Below are 27,091 nucleotides of genomic sequence, written 5' to 3'. Positions count from 1 at the left end.
ACGGTCGATGGCTATATTTGATGAAAGTTTTATTATAAAGTATGGATTTCAGCAAACAAAGACAGGCCCGACTTTACACAGGACAAACACTGGTACACGGTAAGGGTTTAAGATTTTACAATTTGACAAGAATCGAATGACAGCGAATCGGAGCTCCAGTCCGCGCATATTTTTCGCCGCTCAATTCCCTTGTGCTTGTACGTGGAGAGTTAAGTAACTTGGCCACAAGAGGTATGGATGGACCATAACAGTTTAACAGATGCACTCTCCCTGCAACCACAGTAGGCCTAAACCCTGTTTTGTCTGTTCCCCCTTAATCACTAGGCTACGCTAGTGTCAATGAGAGATGCAACAGCTACAATGTGTTTAGCCTTTGCCGAACATGTCCATAGCAGAGCATAGGCAATAAACGAATTACGACTGAATCTTATTTTAGTGCTTTCGAAAGGTGTCGGGACTGTGAGCACATTCATAGAAAATATGAAGCTGTAGGCTTTACTGAGAGTAGGCAGAACTGATGGGATATAGGATGGAATTACCTATGTCTGTGTGTGTTCCTTTAGTTGTCTTGTGACCCTATGAAGTCTTAGGCTATTTGTTTTACACCCTAGCCTCAGCTTTTCTACGCCATCGATCACCAAACATTTATGTCGATATGCCAACGATAAAGGCATAAAGGCTCCGTGTTGCGCTGTTGGCGGTAGGTACACTTGAAGAATCCCTGCGCACTGGGTAGGCAAAGTGTTCCCATTTTGAACCATATCATTTGTCTGGAGAACAAAAACTACACCTACCTGATGGACCGGGAGATCTGTGGCTAAATTGAGTGTGCCATCTTGCACTACCACGGCCCAGCAAAGTTTAATACTAGCCTACTTGAGATTTCATAATGAAAAAAAAAACCATGACCAGAGAGAGGCTGTCAAATAATACAGCAAAGAGCTGCTTTTCTTATGAGTGACTTCATGTCTAAGATTTATTCAGCACTGTCAACACTTTTTATTCAACACTATTACAAAACATAAAACGCGCTTCTCTCTAATTCCACTGGCGCTGTAACGGCAATGAATGAGTAGCCAAGTGTATCAATAGTATTAGCAGCTCGTCGTGTCTATTTTAATTTCGAGGAGTATTTCACTTTTTCTGGTCATAGGAACAACATTAATTTGTGCCCGAGGTAGATGCTGTGCGAGTTTCGCCATCAGGTGGAGACTGTGTCCCCTCTCTCTGGTCAGAGCAATGACCGTGAGGCGGACCCTCTGCTATTCTTCCTCCCTCTGCTGAGACTAATGCGGTGTTCAAACAACTTGGAAATCGGAAATATCCGACTACTGATTTCAGTGCGTTCAAGACAACTGCGAACTCTGAAAAAAACGAGATCCTACTGGGAATAATAGTTTTGAACTATACTCGGGAACTCGGGCATCTTTCCAGAGCCCCGACTTTCCGACCTGAAGTTCACTGACGTCTTGACCCCCTCCCAGTTGTCTCGAAAGCACCATGACCATCAGTCCAGTAAAAAAGAAAAAAAAGTTAATTATTTATATCTATGCTCAGCTGTGCCTCACAATTGTTACACCAACTGGTCTATTTTGTTATCAAAGCTTGAGTATTGACATAGGAACACCTATGTGAGACTGCTTTTCATTGACTACAGCTCAGTGTTCAACACCATAGTGCCCACAAAGCTCATTACTAAACACCTCCCTCTGCAACTGGATCCTGGACTTCCTGTCGGGCTGCCCCCAGGTGGTAAGGGTAGGCAACAACACGTCTGCCACACTGATCCTCAACACTGGGGCCCGTCAGGAGTGTGTACTTAGTCCCCTCCTGTACTCTCTGTTCACCCACGACTGCGTGGCCAAACACGACTCCCAACACCATCATTAAGTTTGCTGACGACACAACAGTGGTAGGCCTGATCACCGACAACGATGAGACAGCCTATAGGGAGGAGGTCAGAGACCTGGCAGTGTGGTGCCAAGACAACAACCTCTCCCTCAATGTGAGCAAGACAAAGGAGCTTATAGTGGACTACAGGAAAAGACGGGCCGAACAGGCCCCCATTAACATTGACGGGGCTGTAGTGGAGCGGGTCGAGAGTTTCAAGTTCCTTGGTGTCCACATCACAATACCACATATGTCTCAAGTTTTGAGGGGCCGTGCAATTGGCATGCTGACTGCAGGAATGTCAACCAGAGCTGTTGCAAGATAATTTAATGTTCATTTCTCTACATAAGAGAAACTTTGTTTTAGAGAATTTGGCAGTATGTCCAACCGGCCTCACAACCGCAGACCATGTGTAACCATGCCAGCCTAGGACCTCCACATGCGGCTTCTTCACCTGTCCAATCTCCTGAGACCAGCCATCCGGTAAACTGATGAAACTGAGGAGTATTTCTGTCTGTAATAAAGCCCTTTTGTGGGAAAAAAAGTTATTCTGATTGGCTGGGCCTGGCTCCCCAATGGGTGGGCCTATCTCCCAAGTGGGTGGGCCTATGCCCTCCCAGGCCCACACATGGCTGTGCCCCTGCCCAGTCATGTGAAATCCATAGATTAGAGCCTAATGAATTTATTTCAATTGACTGATTTCCTATTATGTTGAAAATAGTGACACTCATTTTGTGTTATCATGGTCCAAACACACCAAGACAGTTGTTAAGAGGGTACCCCCTGTATATAGCTTCATTATTGTTATTTGATTGTGTTAGTTTTTATTGTTTTTTTATTTTGTTAATATTTTATTAACTCTTTCTTGAATTGCACTGCTGGTTAATGGCTTGTCAGTAAGCATTTCACGGTAAGGTCTACACTTGTTGTATTCGGCGCATGTGACAAATAAAGTTTGATTTTATAATATGGTCTGAGGAGAAGAATATTTGCAAGTCAGGCATATAGCCAATATGCTGTGATAATGTATTAGGCCTACTGCACAAACCTCATTCCTACAGAACTGTTTTGATTAGGTTACTGTTACATGTTCATGTTTGAGCGGTAGACATCGGCTTGCTTTTTGACTGCGAAAGTTATCTTGACTCAGAAAACGTTCAACCCTAAAGGCAACACAGAGACAAACAGGTTCCGCCCACGTTACAGTTTTGTTAACCTTCCCCCACAATCAGGGAGCCAGTTCATTCTGTCGCGATATCTTCATCCACACCACACAAAACATTACTCGGGTGTGTTGACTGCCCTCATTTAATCTAGTTTTTTTAAGAACAGTATTCATATTTTTTTGCGTATCGTAGGCTACTAGAAAAATGCATTCCGGGGCATTGGAAAGAGCTGGGTCACCGAGGAAAAGGACGCTTTCTCGGGGAGTGAGCGAGGATGAGTCACTTCGCAACATTATCAAGGAGGTGAGCGTCGAGAAATCACGTCGTCTTTGTTTAATACGACATTTACATGAGGCATATAGTCTATTTTCTCAATGATCTCTTTTTATTGAGTAATTTGAGATTGTAGCATATCCTACTAACATTTACATTTAGCCAATTGAAGCTTAGCCTTGGCAACATTACTAGTGGTTACAGTCGAGAAGATTCATCCTCTTACAGTAAGCCACTGTCTGTTTATATTTCTAGGCGTTTGTTTACTTTGTGGTTTTTAACCCTACTGTGTACCCTACTGCTCATTTTCATTTCGACTCTCATCCCAGTGTTACTGTAGCATGTGGTGTTAAATTGAATACGGTTACGTGCACACATAATGTGATCATTATGGATTGTCCGATACATATAATAGTTCACTTAAAACGTTTATAAACGATAAATATGGTTTGCAAGAAGAATAATTTTCCTCATAATCCTGTTTAGTCTACATGGACTCATCTGAAATCAGGCTACCTTATGGCACATTGATAAATGCAGACTAGGTCGGTGTACCGGGGCTCGAAATGCGGTAGTCCGGCCCTGATTGTAACCAAACTATGTACATCTGAATAGCCTTATGTTTAGCTTGCTACTTAAACGCCAGAGAAAAATGGTTTATTCTCCTAATCTCTGTCTAGTGTCTACCCCATTAGGGCACAAGTAAAAAACAAGTATGGCTGCTTTCTTACAGCGTGCATAGAATAGGGACGACACATTGCATGACTAATGTAGTTAGAATTTAGTCGTCAGTAGTTCATCATACGTTTCTTTAATTATTTTCTTATTGGTAGACCTACCAGAACTGGACCTAGAGGTTTGCCTAAAATCCATGTTTCTATCCATATGCTGTATGAATATAAATTGTGTTGGCATGTAGCCTAGGCTATTAAACAGTAGCAATAGCCCACTCATTTGATAGAGCATCATTCATGAATCCATCTTTAAAACAATCCTCCCGCATCATTATCTAGCCTTAACCCTAAATATATGTAACTATGTGATAACATGTAGGCTAATTTTCAATAGCAGGACACTCATTCGATTGAGCATCACTGGAGACCTCATACCTATCTGTAAAATAAGCATCCGGCATCATATAGCCTGCTCTTCACTTTGTTTAAAAGGCTTGGGGATGGTATAGATTTTATTGATGGGCCTGCTAAATCATCTTAACATATACCAGCTGACTATTGGATGTAAACAGTTATTCCCACACGCTTTTGTAAACATATGCAATCCCGAAATCAGCTGTAACTGTCAATATTGAAACGATTTGAGTGAACCCTGATAAAGAAACAAATGTATGGTGAAATTGCGTCCAGACTCGGTAGACTCCTCTTCACCACTCTATAATATAGATTCACGCTCCTCAAATATGATTAATTCGTTTGTCTCTAGCTCCTGATATCAGTGCATAAAGTCTCCTAAATTAGCCTAGTGCGCCCAGCTGCGTACTAGGGCGGAGCTCGTTTTCCCTGGCTAAACAAGCTGGCTAGCTGAACTATGCTAGTTTGTCCTTATTTCCAAACTTCATAAATACTGCAGCCTCAACGTCTAAACAACTTTGCTAGTTATACAATCATGTTACTAAGAAACGTGAAAATTCTCATTTTATTTTGTTGAATAGTCATGATTGGTTCGAGATATTTGGCATATGACGACGGTGGCGAAGGATATCTGCTAGTTAAAGCGGATCAAAGTTCAGTTTTGAGCTCAATTAGTGTAAATTACCGGACGTTTCTGACTGGTCTTGGAACTGTGACAACAGGCATCCTCTCCCCGCTTGGCTCGACTGGATATCTAGTGATTTTGCCAACACAGCCAGATATGTACACAGTCTTGTACCCTTAACCTTTTTAAACTGACTACCGTATTTGGTGATTAATTCAGACATTGTTAGTATAGTGAGCAATGCAGGAATGTCACAATTTAACTGTCACGAGAAAATAGCAACTCTACAGCGCGCCAATGGCTACAATGATTGACTATTTTACTTCCTGGCACGAAGGGTCGTCGGAGCTTCTCCTCGCCACTCTATTATGGCTCTGCCTGAGATGTATTTTTGTTCCTTTGTCAGACGGAGAGTTCGACCAGGCGTCTGACGCACAGTGACAGCAGAGGGGGGACCCTCAAGAGGAGAAGTGGGAGTCAGGTATAATAAGTGTAATGGATGAAGGGCAATTCCATGCTAACAGAATGATGCAGAGACTCAAGTTTTCACATTTAGATGTATGCCAAACAAAAACCATTGATTGCAAAGTTAAACAAACCGTACAAATCTATACAAAAGGACTACACTGAACATAAATATAAACTCAACATGTCAAGTGTTGCATTCATGAGCTGAAATAAAAGATCCCAGAAATATTCCATGTGCACAAAACGCTTATTTCTCAGAAATTGTGTGCACAAATTTGATTACATCCCTGTTAGTGAGCATTTCTCCTTTGCAAAGATAATCCATCCACCAGACAGGTGTGGCATATCAAGAAGCTGATTTAACAGCATGATCATTACACAGGTGCACCTTGTGCTGGGAACAATAGAAGGCCGCTCTAAAATGTGCAGTTTTGTCACACAACACAATGCCACAGATGTCTCAAGTTGAGGGAGCGTGCAATTGGCATACTGACTGAAGGAATGCCCATCAAAGTTGTTGATCAACTAGATAATTGAATGTTCATAAGCCCCCTCCAACGTTGTTTTAGACATTTTGTCAGTACGTCCAACCAGCCTCACAACCGCAGACCACGTGTATAGCGTTGTGTGGGTGAGTGGTTTTCTGATGTCAATGTTGAACAGAGTGCCCCATGGTGAAGTTGTGGTTATGGTATGGGCAAGCATAAGCTACCGACAACAAACACAATTGTATTTTATCGATTGTAATACCGTGACGAGATCCTGAGGTCCATTGTCATGCCATTCATCCCCCATCATCCCCTCATGTTTCAGCATGATCATGCACAGCTCCATTTCACTGTATACCTGTTGTATTCGGAGCACGTGACAAATCAACTTTGATTTGATGTCGCAAGGATCTGTACATGTCCCAGTTCTTCCATGGCCTGCATACTCACCAGACATGCTACCCATTGAGCATGTTTGGGATGCTCTGGATCGACGTGTACAACAGCGTGGACCAGTTCCCACAAATATCCGTCAACTTCGCACAGACCTTGAAGAGGAGTGGGACAACATTCCACAGGCCACAATCAACAGCCTGATGAACTCTATGCGAAGGAGATGTGTTGCGCTACATGAGGCAAATAGTGGTCACACCAGATACTGAGGGGTTTTCTGATCCATGCCCCTACCTTTTAAGCTATCTGTGACCAAATGATGCATATCTGCATTCTCAGTCATGTGAAATCCATTACATTAGGGTCTAATTTTTTTTTTTTTCAATTGACTGATTTGGCATGGGTTCTCAGATCCTCAAACAGTTCTACAGCTGCACCATAAAGAGCATCCTAACTGGTTGCATCACTGCCTGGTATGGCAACTGCTCGGCCTCAGATCGCACAGAGGGTAGTGCGTACGGCCCAGTACATCAATGGGGCCAAGCTTCCTGCCATCCAGGACCTCTATACCAGGCAGTGTCAGAGGAAGGCCCTAAAAATTGTCAAAGACTCCAGCCACCCTAGTCATAGACTGTTCTCTCTGCTACTGCATGGCAAGTGGTACCGGAGCCAAGTCTAGGTCCAAGAAGCTTCTTAACATTTTCTTCCCCCAAGCCATAAGACTAATCTCAACTACTTCTCAACGTCCATGGACCGGTGTCGGTCGGTGCTCATTGGGTGAGTTCGCTGGTTACAGTAAATGGAAAGAGAGGGGCCTCATGGGTAGGTGTCAGTGAGAGGTGACATTAACAGGAGAGTAGTGGTGCCTGGAGAATTTAATTAACATTTTTTAAATGTAACCTTTTATTTAACTAGGCAAGTCAGTTAAGAACAAATTCTTATTTACAATAACGGCCTACCCCGGCCAAACCTGGACGATGCTGGGCCAATTGTGTGCCGTCCTATGGGACTCCCAATCACGGCCGGATGTGAAACAGCCTGGAACCGAACCAGTGAATGTAGTGACGTCTCTTGCGCCGAGATACAGTGCCTTAGAACACTGGGTAGCTTTCATTTGACACTACATTTGATGTGCTCCTATGAACTTCACATGTTGGTGCTCATGGATCCTTTTACATGGAAATGGCCTAAAGTTACTGGCATAATTAGGTTTGCGGCCCAAATGCCACCCTATTCCCCATAGGGCTCTGGTCAAAAGTAGTGCACTATATAGGGAATAGGGTGCCATTTCGGACACTGGCCTACTATGGTCTGTCATTTAAACATGATTACTTCTGATTCTATCACTGTTATTAAATGTACAGAGTATACTCAAACTTCTCATATTACTTGTTGATGAGTCTTGTTTACCTTTGTCTTGGTCATTTCAGCAGTCTGTGGAAGATCAGGAACTGATGGAACTCCCTGAGATGGTGATTATCCGCACAAGCTGTTTTAATTATGTTTTGCAGGATAACTTTTTCATATTTTAGCAGTATAACCAGTTCTACTGGATGTCAAATTAGACATTCTCACAGCCTGTGCTGAATATTCAAAGGGTGCACACTCTTTATGAAGCTAACACCAAATAGCTCAGAAATATATTAGAAATAACTTTGCTCCAGTTCGATTATGTGTTGAAATGCTAGTAACTCTACCATATAAAGAAGAAGACAACCCTGGTATGACGCAGATAAGGACGGCCATGGGCCAGAAATAGCGATCAGAGCAATGACATCATTATTCAACAGCTGATGAGCAAATCACATGTTAATTAAACCACCGTTGTTGCTAGTGTGATTAGATGAAGCTGCACACTGTCATGCCTAATGTATATTGTTTGTCTGAGATCCAAATGGTACCCTATTCACTTTTGTCAAAAGTAGTACACTATAAAGGGAATAGGATGCCATTTGGTACAGATCATTTTTCTCTTAGCCATATGAAGCTGATATGCCTGTGTATACATCAATCAAGCTGCCCACTGATGACTAATGAATACATCTCTCATGCAGAATGACCTGCAGGCGAGCTACGACGATGTGTTGCAGGAGCTGCGTGGGCTGGAGCTGCAGCGGGAGACTCTGTTGTTCCAGGTGGACGTTCTGCAGGACGCCCTGGAGGGGGCCGAGGAGATGCTGGCTGAGGCCCAGAGAGAGGCCAGCCACGCCACCATGGTACACCTAGTCATACACACTAGATGCTTCCCAAATGGCACCCTGTTCCCTACATAGTTTACTACTTTTGACCAGCGCCTATAGTGAGTGCACTATATAGTGAATAGGGTGCCATTTAGGACGCACTCACTCCTTTCTAGCCATGAATCCGCTAAAGCCACATTCCGAGAGGCTTACGGGTGGGGTCATCGCTCTAAAAATAGCTGATAGACAAATTTATTGAGGAATGTTTTTCCTTGCAGTAACTGTGATATGTGGTTGTCTTACCAACCTTTAGCAGAATGTACTGACTGTATGTTTCTTTGGATAAATTGCCAAAATGGAATGTACATGTAATATACAGTGCCTTCGGAAAGTATTCAGACCCCTTGTATTTTTCCACATTTTGTTACGTTACAACCTTATTCAAAAATGTATAAAATAGTTTTTTTACTTCATCAATCTACTCCATAATGACAAGGAAAAAGTGTTTTTTTTTTAAATACATTTTTGCTCATTTTATAAAAAACTAAATTATGAAACCACATTTACGTACACTACCATTCACAAGTTTGGGTTCACATAGAAATGTTCTTGTTTTTTAAAGAAAAGCTAAAGAGATCTTCAGTTTCCTGGCAATTTGTCACATGGAATAGACTTAATTTCTCAGGACAAGAATAGACTGATGAGTTTCAGAAGAAAGTTCTTTGTTTCTGACCATTTTGACTCTGTAATTGAACCCACAAATGCTGATGCTCCAGATACTCAACTAGTCTAAAGAAGGCCAGTTTTATTGCTTCTTTAATCAGAACAACAGTTTTCAGCTGTGCTAACATAATTGCAAAAGGTTTTTCTAATGATCAATTAGCCTTTTAAAATGACTTGGATTAGCTAACACAACGTGCCATTGGAACACAGGAGTGATGGTTGCTGATAATGGGCCTCCAAATGCCTATGTAGATATTCTGTTAAAAATCAGCCATTTCCAGCTACAATGGTAATTTCTAACATTAACAATGTCTACACTGTATTTCTGATGAATTTCATGTTATTTTAATGAACACATTTTTTTATTTTCCTTAAAAAACAAGGTATTTCTAAGTGACCCCAAACTTTTTAACGGTAGTTTAAGTATTCAGACCCTTTACTCAGTACTTTGTTGAAGCACCTTTTTGCGGCCATTACAGGCTAAAGTCTTCTTGGGTATGATGTCACAAGCTTGGCACACCTGTATTTGAGGAGTTTCTCCCATTCTTCTCTGCAGATCCTCATAAGCTCTGCCAGGTTGGATGAGGAGTGTTGCTGAACAGCTATTTTTAGGTCTCTACAAGATGTTCGATCGGGTTCAAGTCCGGGGTCTGGCTGGGTCACTCAAGGACATTCAGAGACTTGTCCCAAAGCCACTCCTGTGTTATCCTGGCTAGGTGCTCAGGGTCGTTGTCCTGTTGGAATGTGAACCTTTGCCCCAGTCTGAGGTCCTGAACCAGGTTTTCATCAAGGATCTCTGTGTACTTTTGCCCCGTTCACCTTTCCCTCGATCCTGACTAGTCTCCCAGTCCCTGTCGCTGAAAAATATCCCCACAGCATGATGCTGCCACCTCCATGCTTCACCGTATGGATGGTGCCAGTTTTCCTCCAGATGCTTGGCATTCAGGCCATAGAGTTCAATCTTGGTTTCATCAGACCAGAGAATCTTGTTTCTCATTGTCTGAGAGTCTTTAGGTGCCTTTGTTAAACTCCAAGCAGGCTGTCATGTGCCTTTTACTGAAGAGTGTCTTCCATCTGGCCACTCTACCATAAAGGCCTGATTGGTGGAGTGCTGCAAAAATGGTTGTTCTTCTGAAAGGTTCTCCCATCTCCACAGAGGAACTCTAGAGCTCTGTCAGAGTGACCATCAGGTTCTTGGTTACCTCCCTGACTAAGGCCCTTCTCCCCCGATTGCTCAGTTTGGCCGGGAGGCCAGCTCTAGGTTAGAGTCTTGGTGGTTCCAAACTTCTACCATTTAAGAATGATAGAGGCCACTGTGTTCTTGGGGACCTTCAAAGCAGCAAACATTTTTTGGTACCCTTCCCCAGATCTGTGCCTCGACACAATCCTGACTCGGAGCTCTACGGAACAATTCTTTCGACCTCCTGGCTTGTTTTTCTTTTCTCTGACATGCACTGTCAACTGTGGGACCTTATATATAGACAGGTGTGTGCCTTTCCAAATCATGTCCAATCAATTTAATTTACCACAGGTGGACTCCAATCAAGTTGTAGAAACATCTCAAGAATGATCAATGGAAACAGGATGCACCTCGCCTCAATTTCGAGTCTCATAGCAAAGGGTCTGAATACTTATGTAAATAAGGTATTTGTTTTTTATTTGTAATTCATTTGCAACAATTTTGAAAAACCTGTTTTTTATTTGTCATTATGGGGTATTGTGTGTAGATTGCCTAGGGTTTGTATTTATATAATACATTTTAGAATAAGGCTGTAACAACAAAGTGCGGAAAAAGTCAAGGGGTCTGAATACTTTCTGAAGGCACTGTACATGTAAAAAGGTCCTCGTGGAGCAACGCAATGCTCCAGTAGGAATGTCCAATTTCCTGTGACCCAACTGTGGGTCCCAACCCACCGTTTTAAGAACCACTGCTCTAAAACACTTCACTACCCTCTGCTGAATTGATCTAAAGGGTCATAAATGGACTGACGCTGCTAATGTGTCTCTCTGCACTTGTAGGAGGTGGAGCGAGAGAGAGAGGCGAAGAGGAAGTTGGAGGACATTGTCAGTTCTCTGATGCAGGAGGTGGAGAGGCTAAAAGAGGTAATGGGGGATGAGGAGGATGGGCTTACATAATCATAGAAAGAGAGACAAGTACAGCAGGCTTCCTGGTTTTGGGCATAAAGAGTGACTAATGGCTTGTTGCTGCATGCCAGCTCTGGTTAGTTGCGTAACTCTTTCGTTTGTCAGGGGAGTGTTCTCTTGTTCTTTCAGCTCAACTGTGCTTTGCTGAACTTGACAGAATGAAGTGTTTCAGCTGCTGGGAAATTCCAGCCTGGGCGACAACCTCCCACCATACCTGTTATTCTCACTCTGTGTGTGTGTGTGTGTGTGCATGCACATTATCATTCCTAAAGTAGGGCAATTTTAAATGATTGACAGATATTTGTTCTGGCCCAAAGCCTATAAAATGAGATATGTTTGATAAAGTTATACTTGCTACGTGTTGACTAGAGTCCTGTGGAGTACATTTTGTACTCTAATCTAAAGAGAGCAGCACACAGCACAATATAAGATGGACAAATTTCCCTCAGGGTTCAACCCGCATCCTTATCACAGTCCATTTATCTGCTACTGAGGCTTGGGGCAGATTAGAAGGGAGTTGCCTGTTTGCAATTTAAAGCCCTAAGAAGAGCTCAAGAATATATCCTAGCTGCCTCTATATTCTATATCCTCCTCACTTTAAGAAACCTCAGATTTTCAAACAAAAACATTTTTGCATTGACTGAGACATTTGTTGTAATAATTTGGTCATCTGATCATCAGCATGGGCTTGTGGTTGGGTAAGTCCAGTGTGACCCGTCAAATGGCCTTGGCCTTGTACCCAGTGCTTGCTCTGCTCTGCAGTAGGATGCCCTGTCCAATTACTGACAGACATACAGATGCTGCCTGTTTCCTATTGCAATCAGGAAACGGTAACGTGACAATTGGCCTGGCTAATTTCCCAGCCAATGCCTCAAGCCATGAAAATCAAGCTATGAATATATTGATACAGTGTAGCACAAGATGTACCAGAGACGAGGCTATACAATTAATTTGACAGAGATTTGGACTCATATTTGTAATAGTAGCAGCATTATATGACTGTACTTGTTGAATCTGGTTTTCATATCACCCACCTCTAGCCTTGACATTTTATATCTGGTTGTACAGTATGAAAATCAAAATGTAAATGTTCTTCCTGTTTCCCTGCTGTACTTAGGTCTGTACAGTTGAGTGTCCCAAATGGCACCCTATTCCCTATATATTGCACTACTTTTGACCAGATCCAGGTCAAAGGTAGTACGCCATATATGGAATAGGGTGCCATTTGGGACATAACCCTGATGTGAACATTATTAATATAGCTGTTGTATCATACTGTTCCACAGGAGAGGAACACCATATCAGCGGTCCCAGTGTACACACTTGTCAAGGAGCAGGAGAGGGAAGATGAGATGGCTAGACAACAAGCCCCAGAGATGAAAATCAAAAAGGGAGCACAGGAACAAATCAGGGATGCACCAAGGGATGAGGACAATTCTCGCCAAGATGCACCTCTATCTATTATCCGATTGGACAGTGAGGGCCCCGGGCCCAACAACGGGCTATCATCTGAGACCAGCACTGGGGGGCTGCTCGCTTCCTTCTTCAAAAAGGGGAGGGGGGAGCAGCCTTCTGACAGTATGACCCGGGCCTCTCCTCTCCACGTTGCCCGGCTGGTGTCCTCTGAGGACGTAGCAGATGGGGCACAGGACAGCTTCACCAAGTTCACAAAGATAGTCAACAAGACCTTTGGGCCGTTGTCACTCGGTAGCCAGACCCCCGGGAGCAATCAGGAGGAGAACGGGCGTGACCTCTCCCCCGACAGGAACAATGACACAGACAGCATCAGCGCCTATGAAGATGCCTGCGCTGACATGCCCGAGCTGGAAGAGGGTGACGGGCCAAGGCTGCCCCATGATGAAGGCTCCCCAGTAGATGATGAGGGAGACCTGTCGAATGGCAACGAACCCAAGAGCCTCAAAAACCCCAATGAATCTTGCATTCTGTCGTAAGAGCTGCAGAACTGTTGTGCTACGAAGGATCAAATCTTCTCTGAGATCACTGCTCTCGCTCCGTCCGCCTCTTGATAATATATGCCATTTAGCAGACGCTTTTATCCGAAGAGACTTACGTGCATCCATTTTTTTATTACGTCTTATTGTTCTTGGACCTGTACTCTCCATTTACACATATAGAAGGGTAGAGTCAATCTTGGGAGTTGTCTTAATGCTACCAGGCAGCGTGGAATTCCAGTCATGTCTACAGCCAATCTCTCTCCCTCCGCATGTTTGGCACGACTTGCAAGGTTGCACTTACGTGTTCTTTGTGTGTTTCCCCTCCCCCCCCTGCTGTTCGGCACAAAAGGCAAATGACCTCTCTTTTTCTTAGTGACTGATAATCACACAAGACTGTTTGCGTACACTGAACTATCAGATATGTCAGACCTTTTGCATTCTAAACAGGCAAACTATGTGATTCGTAGATGAAGACGATTATAGTTGTTTTTATGCACTTAAGTTTAGACGCTGGCAAGATTGTAATCACAATAGCAGGCAGCCAAGGAGCTAGCTACTATATATTTGAATAATTCCATTTATGGGTATAAAACCATAATGTTTTCACTGCCTCACTGGCCTTCACAGGGACATTTAAATTTGATCTTCAAGAAGGATTTGGTGCCTTTCCTGGCTCACCTTAATGCATTTTATGAATATGGAAGATTAACTTGAAAGATGTGATACATTTACTGAATGTAATCTAGCTTTAGTACGATACTAGCATGATTGAAAAAGTAACGACATTCCATTTAACAGTAAAACTTTAAGGATACCTGATAATGTATATGTACAGTAACAGTACTGCATGCTACTTGTCAGGTCATGTTTGCACAGTCGCAGTGAAACTACTGAATTGGTAGACCTTACATGTTATTTTGTATCTGGCATTGCTGGACAATGTACCCTTTGTTTTTCTTCTCTCTACCCATAACCATTAACATAAAATCTGAGGATAATCTTTTGACTTGGAAAGAGTTACATAAACATTGCTACCTATTAATCTTTTTAGGAGATTTTTGCATAGTCCCAAAGGCACCTTATTCCCTTTTTAGTGCATTACTTTTGACCAGGGCAATATAAAGGGAATAGGGTGTAATTTGGGACGCATACTTTATCAACATTCCTGTCCATGTTTGACACTAGCGAGGTCAAATGGAATTGATCTGTTTTCCAATCCTTACATTGTTGAACATTTTCAACAGATACTGCGTTTGTAATGAACTTGGGGGCAAATCTTACAATGCCTTCAACACTAGGTTTTGTGTGTTAGACTTTGTATCTCAAGTCAGAATGCAGCTCTTGGTAATAGGGGTTAAATGGATGTCAAGTTCGAAAGCACACTGAAATAATTCCTAACTGATACTTGTGATGTGATTTCTATTCTGTTTCTATTGCCTGAATTTCTGTTTCTGCGGGAGATAGTCTTCAGAAAGTATTCCCACACCTTGACCATTTCCACATGTTGTTACAAAGTGGAATGGATTTAATTGTCATTTATGTTAACGATCTATACAAAATACTCTGTCGAAGTGGGAAAAAAAATCAAATAACATTGTATTACTGGAAAATAAAACACTAAAATATCTAATTTGCATAAGTATTCAACCCCCTGAGTCAATACATGTTAGAATCACCTTTTGGCAGCAATTACAGCTGTGAGTTTCTGGGTAAGCCTCTAAGAGATTTGCACACCTGGATTGTACAATATTTGCACATTATTCTTTTTAAAAAATGGTTGGTTATTGATCATTGCTGTACAGCCATTTGAGTCTTGCCATTTTCAAGTCTTGCCATAGACTTTCAAGACGATTTAAGTCAAAACTGTAACAAAGCCACTCAGGAACATTCAATGTTGTTTTGGTAAGCAATTCCCATGTATATTTGGCCTTGTGTTTTAGGTAATTGTCCTGCTGAAAGGTGAATTTGCCTCCCAGTGTCTGTTGGAAAGCAGACTGAACCAAGTTTTCCTGGAGGATTTTGCCTGTGCTTAGCTCTATTCCTAGTTTATTCTGTACAGGCTACCTTCTTTCCACTTTGTCATTTATGTTAGTATTGTGGAGTAACTACAATGTTGTTGATCCATCCTCAGTTATCTCTATTCACAGCCATTAAACTCTGTCACTGTTTTAAAATCACCATTGGCCTCATGGTGAAATCCCTGAGCAGGTTCCTTACTTTCCTTAAAGAAGGGCGACTGTACTTGTAGTGACTGGGTGTATTGCTACACCATCCAAAGTGTAATAACTGCACCATGATCAATGTCTGCTTTTTTACCCATCTACCAATAGGTGCCCTTTGCGAACCATTGGAAAACCTCCCTGGTCTTTGTGGTTGAATCTGCTTCAAATTAATTGCTTGACTGAGCAACCTTACAATTATCTGTATGTGTGGGGTACAGAAATCAAATCAAAGTTTGTCATGTGCGCTGAATACAACAGGTGTAGACCTTACATTGAAATGCTTACTTACAGGCTCTAACAATAGTGCAAAAAAGGTATTAGGTGAACAATAGGTAGGTTAAGAAATAAAACAACAGTAAAAAGACAGACTATATACAGTAGCGAGGCTACATACAGGCTAATTGATGTAGAATGTACATGTAGATATGGTTAAAGTAGCTCTCGGAGATTGGGTAGTCATTTTAAAAATCATGTTGAACACTATTGCAAGTCCATGCAACTTATTATCTGACTTGTTAAGCACATTATTACTCCTGAACCTATTTAGGCTTGCAATAACGAAAGGGTTGAATACTTATTGGCTCGACATTTCAGCTTTTCATTTTCAAATCATTTGTATAAATGTATTAAAACATCATTACAAATTGACGTTATGGGGTATTGTGTGTAGATCTGTGACACAATCTCAATTGAATCCATTTTAAATTCAGGCTGTAACACAACAATGTGGAAAAAATTTGAGGGGTATGAATACTTTCTGAAGGCACAATATGTACTTTACTCGGGAGGTTTCTAAATGTGCAATACTACCTGTTATGTTGGTGAATGGTTATGTGTCTTATCCAATGCTCCTTGATGTCACAATTTATCTTGAACATTTAGGTATTTTTTTCTGAAAGCAACTGTTTGATATAAAAGTTGTTTTTCAGCAGAGTCTTGGCACAAAGTGTGTGTTATTTCAGCATGCCTCTGCTAATGTAAATTTGCACTAGTTTTGTGATTTGCACTTCCAAACAGGGTTTGCTGCATCATATGTTCTAAAATGGCAACAAAAAAAATGGGGAAAACATGTTCCTGAGTTTTAATGCTTATGCTTTATCATATTTTCACCAAATAGTTAAAGTATGTATTTTTTGAATGAATTCTATTCTTTTAAAGAATAAATATTTTGTACAGTGCCACGTGTTTTTATTTCAGCTTCCATTGTTTTCTGTTGTCATGTTAAATAATGATTTATTATCAAATTGCACATGAACAGAAAATACAAACAAGTAAAGGATTCAATAAGAAAGTCGCTTAATTCGTAAACATACAAGACATTTGGACTGCAGTACAGGGTATTATTTATGGGCCAATGCACATTGTGATAAAAAGCTTGATAAAACAAGACTTTAAATTAAATCCAGTGGGCATATAGTGCTTTTTATGTATATTGGAACACCATTAGAAAATTATATAGGCTACTTTGTGTTTATAAAACATAATACACAGAAACAGCGGATTATATGAAACTTTACAACCGTAATATTTGCAGGGAGCCATGTGTCTGTGGTAAAACATGCCTTGTCATGGATGGAAACAGAACAAGCAGTGTCGCAGTTGGCAAATTGGATAAGGGACGTTGATTTCATCAAACCACAAGAAATGAGCTTTTCATTGTCTTAGTTCCTCTGTTTTACCACCCCACTATTTTGTTCAACCATCACCCATGAACAGTCTGTAGCCTTGCAGTTAACTGCATGGTTCTATACATTCTATTTCTAAATGCAACATAAAACCTTCATTCCCTGTAGTATAGGCCAACTGAGAACACCTTAGTATTGCACATTTAGTAAAGGAGATGTGGTCAAAACAATATCCTTGACATGTTATGTCACATCCTCTTAGGGACTACATTATATTGTTGAGCGACTCGGAAACTAAAGCAGAGCTAATAATATAATAAATGTCCCACTAAGATAAGAGGCAAATAAGCTTAAAGATCTGGTAAAAGCTCATTAATATGCAGCCATAGGAGGGACTGCTGGGAGTTTTGACCAAGTGTTCTCGGAGAAACGATCGGTGTGCTTAGTGCAAACCCAAATTTGGCCTCTGCCTCTTTCTTAATCCCTTTGTCCCAGTGTGACCACAACGCTTGAAAGACCGATGTGATGTCACTTCCTTTTTGAGTGTCCTCAGATTGACAGCATTTGCCAAGAACTTCATGACCCCACCACACTATGACGTGTTCCATTGGCCTTCTATTTGTAGCCTACTGGGAGAACTGCGGAGTGTAAAAATATTTTTTTAAGGTACTCATTTGTCTGTCTTTGAGCATGGAGTGGCTGGTCACCCCTTCTTTTCCGACCCGTACAAGGTCACTTCCACCCTTCCCACAGCTGCACGTGTACCCATTCACTTACTTCACCCCCAACAGTCTAAGCGTTATGACACTGCACCAAACCATTCCCTGGTATAAATAGCTCACACTAGCCAGGTTTCCATCCAACCTTGTTCTGAGAGTAAAGTACATGTCGGGTAAAAAATGTCATCCAGGCACAACACATATATTGATATAATAACCATCATATCGAAGTAAACTTGAAGTCACGCAATGATGTTGTGTGGTTCTCCCGCTACGACTAATCGGGAAAGGATGCAATTTATTAGGCTATGAATGAAGTTATGATGAACTTCACAGGGTGGTGAAAGTTCAAGGTGATGAACTTGATGCTCCATTCCAATAAATATCAAGAGTTTAAAGCCGGATTTGGATACAAAAAGATTTCCCAAGCTTTAAACATCCCAAAGGAGCACTGTGCAAGCGATAATATTCAAATGGAAGGAGTATCAGACCACTGCAAATCTACCAAGACCTGGCCGTCCCTCTAAACTTTCAGCTCATACAAGGAGAAGACTGATCAGAGATGCAGCCAAGAGGCCCATGATCACTCTGGATGAACTGCAGAGATCTACAGCTGAGGTGGGAGACTCTGTCCATAGGACAACAATCAGTCATATATTGCACAAATCTGGCCTTTATGGAAGAGTGGCAAGAAGAAAGCCATTTCTTAAAGATAACCATAAAAATTGTCGGTTAAAGTTTGCCACAAGCCACCTGGGAGACACACCAAACATGTGGAAGAAGGTGCTCTGGTCAGATGAAACCAAAATTGAACTTTTTGGCAACAATGCAAAATGTTATGTTTGGCGTAAAATCAACACAGCTCATCACCCTGAACACACCATCCCCACTGTCAAACATGGTGGTGGCAGCATCATGGTTTGGGCCTGCTTTTCTTCAGCAGGGACAGGGAAGATGGTTAAAATTGATGGGAAGATGGATGGAGCCAAATACAGGACCATTCTGGAAGAGTCTGCAAAAGACCTGAGACTGGGACGGAGATTTGTCTTCCAACAAGACAATGATCCAAAACATAAAGCAAAATCTACAATGGAATGGTTCAAAAATAAACATATCCAGGTGTTAGAATGGCCAAGTCAAAGTCCAGACCTGAATCCAATCGAGAATCTGTGGAAAGAACTGAAAACTGCTGTTCACAAATGCTCTCCATCCAACCTCACTGAGCTCGAGCTGTTTTGCAAGGAGGAATGGGAAAAAATGTCAGTCTCTCGATGTGCAAAACTGATAGAGACATACCCCAAGCGACTTACAGCTGTAATTGCAGCAAAAGGTGGCGCTACAAAGTATTAACTTAAGGGGGCTGAATAATTTTGCACGCCCAATTTTTCAGTTTTTGATTTGTTAGAAAAGTTTGAAATATCCAATAAATGTCGTTCCACTTCATGATTGTGTCCCACTTGTTGTTGATTCTTCACAAAAAAATACAGTTTTATATCTTTATGTTTGAAGCCTGAAATGTGGCAAAAGTTCGCAAAGTTCAAGGGGGCCGAAGACTTTCGCAAGGCACTGTATGGCTGCAATTTGACAAAAAATAATATTGATATTTTTACCATAATATCATGTAGTCTAGTATTTTCCAACCAGGGGTACTTGGCCTATCCACAGGGGGTACATGAGAAGACTCATGAGACCATAGGCCTACTGGTAAAAAGCACATAAGGAGGTACACTATATATACAAAAGTATGTGGACACCCCTTCAAATGAGTGGATTCTGCTATTTCAGCTACACCAATTGCTGACATGTGTATAAACTCTATAGACAAACATTGGTAGTAGAATGGCCTTAGTGAAGTGACTTTCAACGTAGTACCGTCATAGGATGCCACCTTTCCAACAAGTTAGTTGGTCAAGTGTTTGCCCTGCTAGAGCTGCTCTGTCAACTGTAAGTGATGTTATTGTGTTATTGTGAAGTGGAAACGTCTAGTCGCAACTCAGCCGCGAAGTGGTAGGCCACACAAGCTCATAGAACTGGACCGGCGAGTGCTGAATCGTGTAACAAATCGTCTGTCCTCGGTTACAACACTCACCACCGAGTTCCAAGCTACCTCTGGAAGCAATATCAGCACAATAAATGTTCATGGGGAGCTTCATGAAATAGGTTTCCATGACCGAGCAGCCACACTCAGCTCGAGTGGTGTAAAGCCATCCGCCAGTGGAAACATGTTCTCTGGAGTGATGAATTACCCTTCACCATCTGGCAGTCCGACTGACGAATCTGGGTTTGGCGGATGCAAGGAGAACGCTACCTGCCCGAATGCATAGTGCCAACTGTAAAGTGTGGTGGAGGAGGAATAATGGTCTGGGACTGTTTTTTATGGTTCAGGCCTCAGGTCCAGTGAAGGGAAATCTTAACGCTACAGCATACAGTGACAATCTAGACAATTCTGTGCTTCCAAGTTTGGGGAAGGGCCTTTCCTGTTTCAGCATGACATTGCCCCCATGCACAAAGCAAGGTCCATACAGAAATGGTTTGTCGAGATCGGTGTGGGATAACTTGGCTGGGCTGCACAGAGCCCTGACCTCAACCCCATCGAACACCTTTGGAACACTGACTGCGAGCCAGGCCTAATCGCCCAACTTCAGTTTCCGACTAATAATGCCCATTAATTCTTGCCATTGTAATCTCCTTCCATTCTTACGAAATCTTATGACTTTCACGAATTATTATCATAATATCAAATAAACCCATGAAAATGTGGAAAGGTTACAGGAGTGTTATAATAATACGTAAGACTAAAAAGCGTAAGGATCACTTTCAGATCATTAGTGTATTTATCAGTGGCTGTCCAGTAGTGTTGACAAAGTTCATCTTAATCTAGTGTTTGTTTTCCTCCCATAGCTCTATATATTTGTCCCTTATAATTCCTTTAACTCCCTCTTTCATTTGCATGCTGCACTTCTATCACTCTCTCTCTCCCTTTTTTCCCTGGAAAATCTCTTTAGCCTTCCCTGCTCCCTCAGTTGTGAGCTTGCTGTGAAACACCTTAATTTGGTACCCTTGTACACTCTGTTTGCTTCTCCTCTTCTCCCCCTTCTCTCCTCTGTTTCCACAGCACTGGGCTGGAGTTGTCTGGGTAGGTTGCCTGAGATCTACTGGCGATTCGCCTCGAACCTGAGCACTACCTGCTACTCCACCCAGTGGCTCACTCTTGGGCAGTTTCTTGTCTAGAAAGAAGACATGTCAACATAAAGGACCACATAGAACAATTCTAGTATGTGTTGCTTATAGTTGAGATGGCAACGGTATAAACAAGGTGATTGATAGCTGCTCATATTATGTGTACCATGAGGTTTTATCACCCTCTTGTGGATATATAGGGACACTATACCTTAGCAGTGTCATGATGAGGAGTAAACTATCCATGGCAAAAACAAATGCTCTGTCAAAGGAATTATGATTTGTTTTGGTTGATTTGTTTTGATGAGTTGTCTCCTAACATTGAGCATATAACATAGAATATTGAAGTCCTCGAGAAAGAAGGCCACTGTATCATCTCCAGCCAATTTCAACCATATGAATTTGAAGACTTGTCAGCAGCTTAGCCCTGAACATCCTCGAAAAACCCAGCAGCAATGTAGACCTGCTACACACACATCACTGAACAAGCCTTTGGCCATTATCTCGCTAACTTGGGTGTGAGGTATACACACAGGAGCCTACAGTATACTCCACCGCTCTGTTAGCGGACTGATCGGACTTGTTGCCAGTGGTGTGAAGTATTTAAGTAAAAATACTTTAAAGTACTACGTAAGTAGTTTTTAGGGGTATCTGTACTTTACTATTTATATTTTGACTACTACTTTTACTTGACTACATTCCTTAAGAAAATATTGTACTTTTTACTCCATACATTTTCCTTGAAACACAAAAGTACTCGTTACATTTTGAATGCTTAGCAGGACAGGAAAATAGTCAAATTCACACACATATCAACCAAACATCCCTGGTCATCCCTACTGCCTCTGATCTGGCTGACTCACTAAACACATACGCTTTGTTTGTAAATGACGTCTGAGTGTTGGAGTGTCCCTGGCTTTCTGTAAATAAAGAAAACCGAAAAGAAAATGGTGCCATCTTGTATCTTAATATAAGAATACAATTATTTATACTTTTACTTTTGATACTATATTTTAATGTTTTTTTAACCCCTTTTTCTCCCCAATTTCGTGGTATCTAATTGTTAGTAGCTACTATCTTGTCTCATCGCTACAACTCCCGTACGGGCTCGGGAGAGACGAAGGTTGAAAGTCTTGCGTCCTCCGATACACAACCCAACCAAGCCGCACTGCTTCTTAACACAGCGCGCATCCAACCCGGAATCCAGCTGCACCAATGTGTCGGAGGAAACACTGTGCACCTGGCAACCTTGGTTAGCACGCACTGCGCCCGGCCTGCCACAGGAGTCGCTGGTGCGCGATGAGACAAGGATATCCCTACCGGCCAAGCCCTCCCTAACACAGCCGGTCATGGCCGGTTACGACAGAGCCTGGGCGCGAACCCAGAGTCTCTGGTGGCACAGCTAAGTATATTTTAAACCAAATCATTTTAGACTTCTACTCAAGGAGAATTTTACTGGGTGACTTTTGCTTTTACTTGAATCATTTTCAGGTATGACAGTTGGGTACTTTTTCCACTTTGTTGCACCCACAAGTTTCTGGAGCTCGCTCACCCAGGTTTTGGCTCATACAAAGGTCTCCTATCCAGGATATAAAATAAAGACGAGATATGAGCAGAGGAAACAGGGAAGATGTACTGCTAGACAGGTATGAATGTCCTTCTCAAACATCTGTCGCAAACCTCTGCACAGTGGTATAGTGTAAATGCAGGATATATGCAGCATTTCTGGTGAAAATTATTAACAGACGCTTAGCATTGTTGGAGAATTACTTCACTACAAATGAGTGGAAAAAGTGAGAGGAAAGGTGAAGAGATGGAGAGATTAACAGGGAAAAGATGGGAGTCATTATGCAGGAAGGAGAAGGGCTGGAGAGGAGGATTGTGGGGGAGACAGAGCATTTGAAAGGGAGAGGGAGATGTTATCATCTAAGATGTTCATACTGTGCTGGTGATGTCATAGACCACTATGGCTGCCTGGGCTCCTCTGTAGCACGTAGGTGCTAGGCTGTGGTAGAGCTCCTGACCAGCCGTGTCCCAGATCTCAAACTTCCCCATGGCACTGTCCACACTCACCATCTGAGTCAGAAAGGCAGCTGAGGAAAGAAGAGAACATGGCAGTTAGGCTAGAAAATAGGAATGGGAGGAGGAGATGACGGGTACATAGATTGAGAGAAAAGAATACAGATTCAAAAGAAGGATAAAGAGAGAAAGTGTGCAAAATGTAAACAAGTCTCTGTGAAAAGGGGAACAATGTGGACAGATAGGAGGAAGTCAGATGACCAGATGTACAGTGCCTTGCAAAAGTGTTTTTTCTATTTTGTTGCATTACAACCTGTAATTTAAATGGATTTTTATTTGGATTGAGTGTAATGGACATACACAAAAGTCCAAATTGGTGAAGTGAAATTAAAAAGATAACTTGTTAAATATATATATATTTAATAAAAAATGAAAAATAGTGCGTGCATACGGTTGAAGTCGGAAGTTTACATACACCTTTAGCCAAATACATTTAAACTCAGTTTTTCACAATTCCTGACATTTAATCCTAGCAAAAACTACCTGTTTTAGGTCAGTTACGATCACCACTTTCTTTTAAGAATGTGAAATGTCAGAATAATAGTAGAGAGAATGATTTATTTCAGATTTTATTTATTTCATCACATTCCCAGTGGGTCAGAAGTTTACATACACTCAATTAGTATTTGGTAGCATTGCCTTTAAATTGTTTAACGTGGGTCAAATATTTTGGGTAGCCTTCCACAAGCTTCCCACAATAAGTTGGGTGAACTTTGGCCCATTCCTACTGACAGAGCTGTGGTAACTGAGTCAGGTTTGTATGCCTCCTTGCTCGCACACGCTTTTTCAGTTCTGCCCACAAATTTTATATAGGATTGAGGTCAGGGCTTTGTGATGACCACTCCAATACCTTGACTTTGCTGTCCTTAAGCCATTTTGCCACAACTTTGGAAGTATGCTTGGGGTCATTGTCCATTTGGAAGACCCATTTGCGACCAAGATTTAACTTCCTGACTAATGTCTTGAGATGTTGCTTCAATATATCCACATAATATTTCTTCCTCGTGATGACATCTATTTTGTGAAGGGCACCAGTCCCTCCTGCAGCAAAGCACTCCCACAACATGATGCTGCCACCTCGTTCTTCACGGTTGGGATTGTGTTCTTCGGCTTGCAAGCCTCCCCCTTTTTCCTCCAATGATAACGATGGTCATTATGGCCAAACAGTTCTATTTTTGTTTCATCAGACCAGAGGACGTTTCTCCAAAAAGTACGATCTTTGTCCCCATGTGCATTTGCAAACCGTAGTTTGGCTTTTTTATGGCGGTTTTGGAGCAGTGGCTTCTTCTTTGCTGAGCAAACATTCAGGTTATGTCGATATAGGACTCGTTTTATATAGATATAGATACTTTTGTACCTGTTTCCTCCAGCATCTTCACAATGTCCTTTGCTGTTGTTCTGGGATTGATTTGCACTTTTCGCACCAAAGTACATTAATATCTAGGACACAGAACGCGTCTTCTTCCTGAGCGATATGACGGCTGCGTGGTCCTGTGGTGTTTATACTTGCGTACTATTGTTTGTACAGATGAACGTGGTACCTTCAGACATTTGGAAATTGCTCCCAAGGATAAACCAGACTTGTGGAGGTCTACAATTGTTTTCCTGAGGTCATGGCTGATTTATTTTCATTTTCTCATGATGTCAAGCAAAGAGGCACGGAGTTTGAAGGTAGGCCTTGAAATACCTCCAATTGACTCAAATTATGTCAATTAGCCTATCATAAGCTTCTAAAGCCATGACGTAATTTTCTGGAATTTTCGAAGCTGTTTTAAAGGCACAGTCAACTTAGTGTATGTAAACTTCTGACCCACTGGAATTGTGATACAGGGAATTATAAGTGAAATAATCGGTCTGTAAACAATTGTTGGAAAAATTACTTGTGTCATGCACAAAGTAGATGTCCTAACCGACTTGCCAAAACTATAGTTTGTTAACAAGAAATTTGTGGAGTGGTTGAAAAATGAGTTTTAATGACTCCAGCCTAAGTGTATGTAAACTTTTGACTTCAACTGCATGTATTCACTCCCTTTGCTATGAAGCCCCTAAATAAGATATAGTGCAACCAATTACCTTCAGAAGTCACATAATTTGTTAAATAAAGTCCACCTGTGTGCAATCGAAGTGTTGCATGATCTGTCACATGATCTCAGTATATATACACCTGTTCTGAAAGGCCCCAGAGTCTGTAACACCACTAAGCAAGGGGCACCACCAAGCAAGAGGCACTATGAAGACCAAGGAGCTCTCCAAACAGGTTAGGGACAAAGTTGTGGAGAACTACAGATCAAGGTTGGGTTCTAAAAAAATATTTCAAACTTTGAACATTCCACAGAGCACCATTAAATCCATTATTCAAAAATTGAAAGAATATGACACCACAACAAACCTGCCAAGAGAGGGCTGCCCACCAAAACTCATGGACCAGGCAAGGAGGGCATTAATCAGAGAGGCAACGAAGAGACCAAAGATAACCTTGAAGAAGCTGCAAAGCTCCACAGCGGAGATTGGAGTATCTGTCCATAGGACCACTTTAAGCCGTACACTCCACAGAGCTGGGCTTTACAGAAGAGTGGTCAGAAAAAAGAAAACATGTTTGGTGTTCGCCAAAGGCATGTGGGTAACTCCCCAAACATATGGAAGAAGGTACTCTGGTAAGATGAGACTAAAATTGTGCTTTTTGGCCATCAAGGAAAACGCTATGTCTGGTGCAAACCCAACACCTCTCATCACCCCAAGAACAACATCTCCACAGTGAAGCATGGTGGTGGCAGCATCATGGATGGTGCTAAATACAGGGAAATTCTTCAGGGACACCTGCTTCAGTTTTCCAGAGATTTGAGCCTCTGACCGAGGTTCACCTTCCAGCAGGACAATGACTCTAAGCATATTGCTAAAGCAACTATCGAGTGGTTTAAGGGGAAACATTTAAATGTCTTGGAATGGCAGTCAAAGCCCAGACCTCAATCCAATTGAGAATCTGTGGTATGACTTAAAGATTGCTGTACACCAGAGGAACCCGTCCAATTTGAAGGAGCTGGGGGAAAAATCCCAGTGGCTAGATGTGCAAAGCTTGTGACCTCGAAGGGACTTGCAGCTGTAATTGCTGCAAAAAGTGTCTCTACAAAGTATTGACTTGGGGGGGTGAACAGTTATGCACTCTCAAGTTCTGTTTTTTTGTCTTGTTTGTTTCACAATAAAAAATATTTTGCATCTTCAAAGTTGTAGGGATGAAGTGTAAATGAAATGACACAAACCCCCCCAAAATCCATTAATTCCAGGTTGTAAGGCAACAAAATAGGAAAAATGCCAAGGGGGGTGAATACTGTATTGTATTGTAATGTGTGGTTGGTACTCTACCCCCAATGGTGCTCTCACTAAAGTCCCGGTACTGGCCTTTGACAAACTGTGGCAGCAGGCTGGACTTCCCCACTGATGTCTCCCCCAGGAAAACCAATTTAAACTGGCTCAATTTACTGGATTGGGGCTGCCCACTGGGTCTTGTTCTATACCCTGCCATTGGGGCTGTGTGTTCGTGAGGGGGTTTGGAGGTTTGGAGGTTATTCTGGACATTGAGGGTGGGGGAAAAGGGGGTTCAAGTGACAGCTGGGGAGAGGAGGATGGGGGAGAGGAGGGGGAGAGAGAGGTACCCCTCTCAAGGACAATAGGACCCGTCTGTCAGATGAAAAATGGAAATCTACAAGACAAAAAAAAATACAGAAAACAACAGATGTAGGCCTATGCCAGAATCTAGACTTTTATCATAATGGCAACCTGTCACACAATCACCCGTGAAACCAATGTGAATCCAAATATATCTCCATGTTTGCATGCTGCTGTGTACAATACATTTTAATCTAGATCCAAAGCGA

At 41.9% G+C, this 27,091-nt stretch overlaps 1 protein-coding gene and 1 pseudogene across 3 annotated transcripts; one reads left to right on the top strand and one right to left on the bottom strand.

Moving 5' to 3' along the window:
- Positions 1 to 3,092: 3,092 nt before the first annotated feature.
- Positions 3,093 to 15,028, top strand: si:ch1073-456m8.1 (leucine-rich repeat flightless-interacting protein 1). Of its 3 annotated transcripts, none has more exons than XM_021569025.2 (6): positions 3,093 to 3,359; positions 5,449 to 5,523; positions 7,825 to 7,863; positions 8,446 to 8,607; positions 11,314 to 11,397; positions 12,726 to 15,028. In XM_021569025.2, exons 1-6 carry the CDS (start codon positions 3,261 to 3,263, stop codon positions 13,389 to 13,391), a joined length of 1,125 nt encoding a protein of 374 aa, XP_021424700.2. In that variant the 5' UTR covers positions 3,093 to 3,260; the 3' UTR covers positions 13,392 to 15,028. The 3 variants fall into 3 exon arrangements, with proteins under 3 accessions (XP_021424700.2, XP_021424701.2, XP_021424699.2); XM_021569024.2 differs by having other exon boundaries at positions 3,094 to 3,359; positions 7,822 to 7,863; XM_021569026.2 differs by lacking the exon at positions 5,449 to 5,523 and having other exon boundaries at positions 7,822 to 7,863.
- Positions 15,029 to 20,924: 5,896 nt separating this feature from the next.
- Positions 20,925 to 26,739, bottom strand: LOC110493228 (annotated as a pseudogene).
- Between the last annotated feature and the right edge of the window lie 352 nt (positions 26,740 to 27,091).

This window comes from Oncorhynchus mykiss, chromosome 17, assembly GCF_013265735.2.
Source record: "Oncorhynchus mykiss isolate Arlee chromosome 17, USDA_OmykA_1.1, whole genome shotgun sequence".
Classification (NCBI taxonomy): Eukaryota; Metazoa; Chordata; class Actinopteri; order Salmoniformes; family Salmonidae; genus Oncorhynchus; species Oncorhynchus mykiss.
This window is presented reverse-complemented; position numbering and strand designations above follow the sequence as displayed.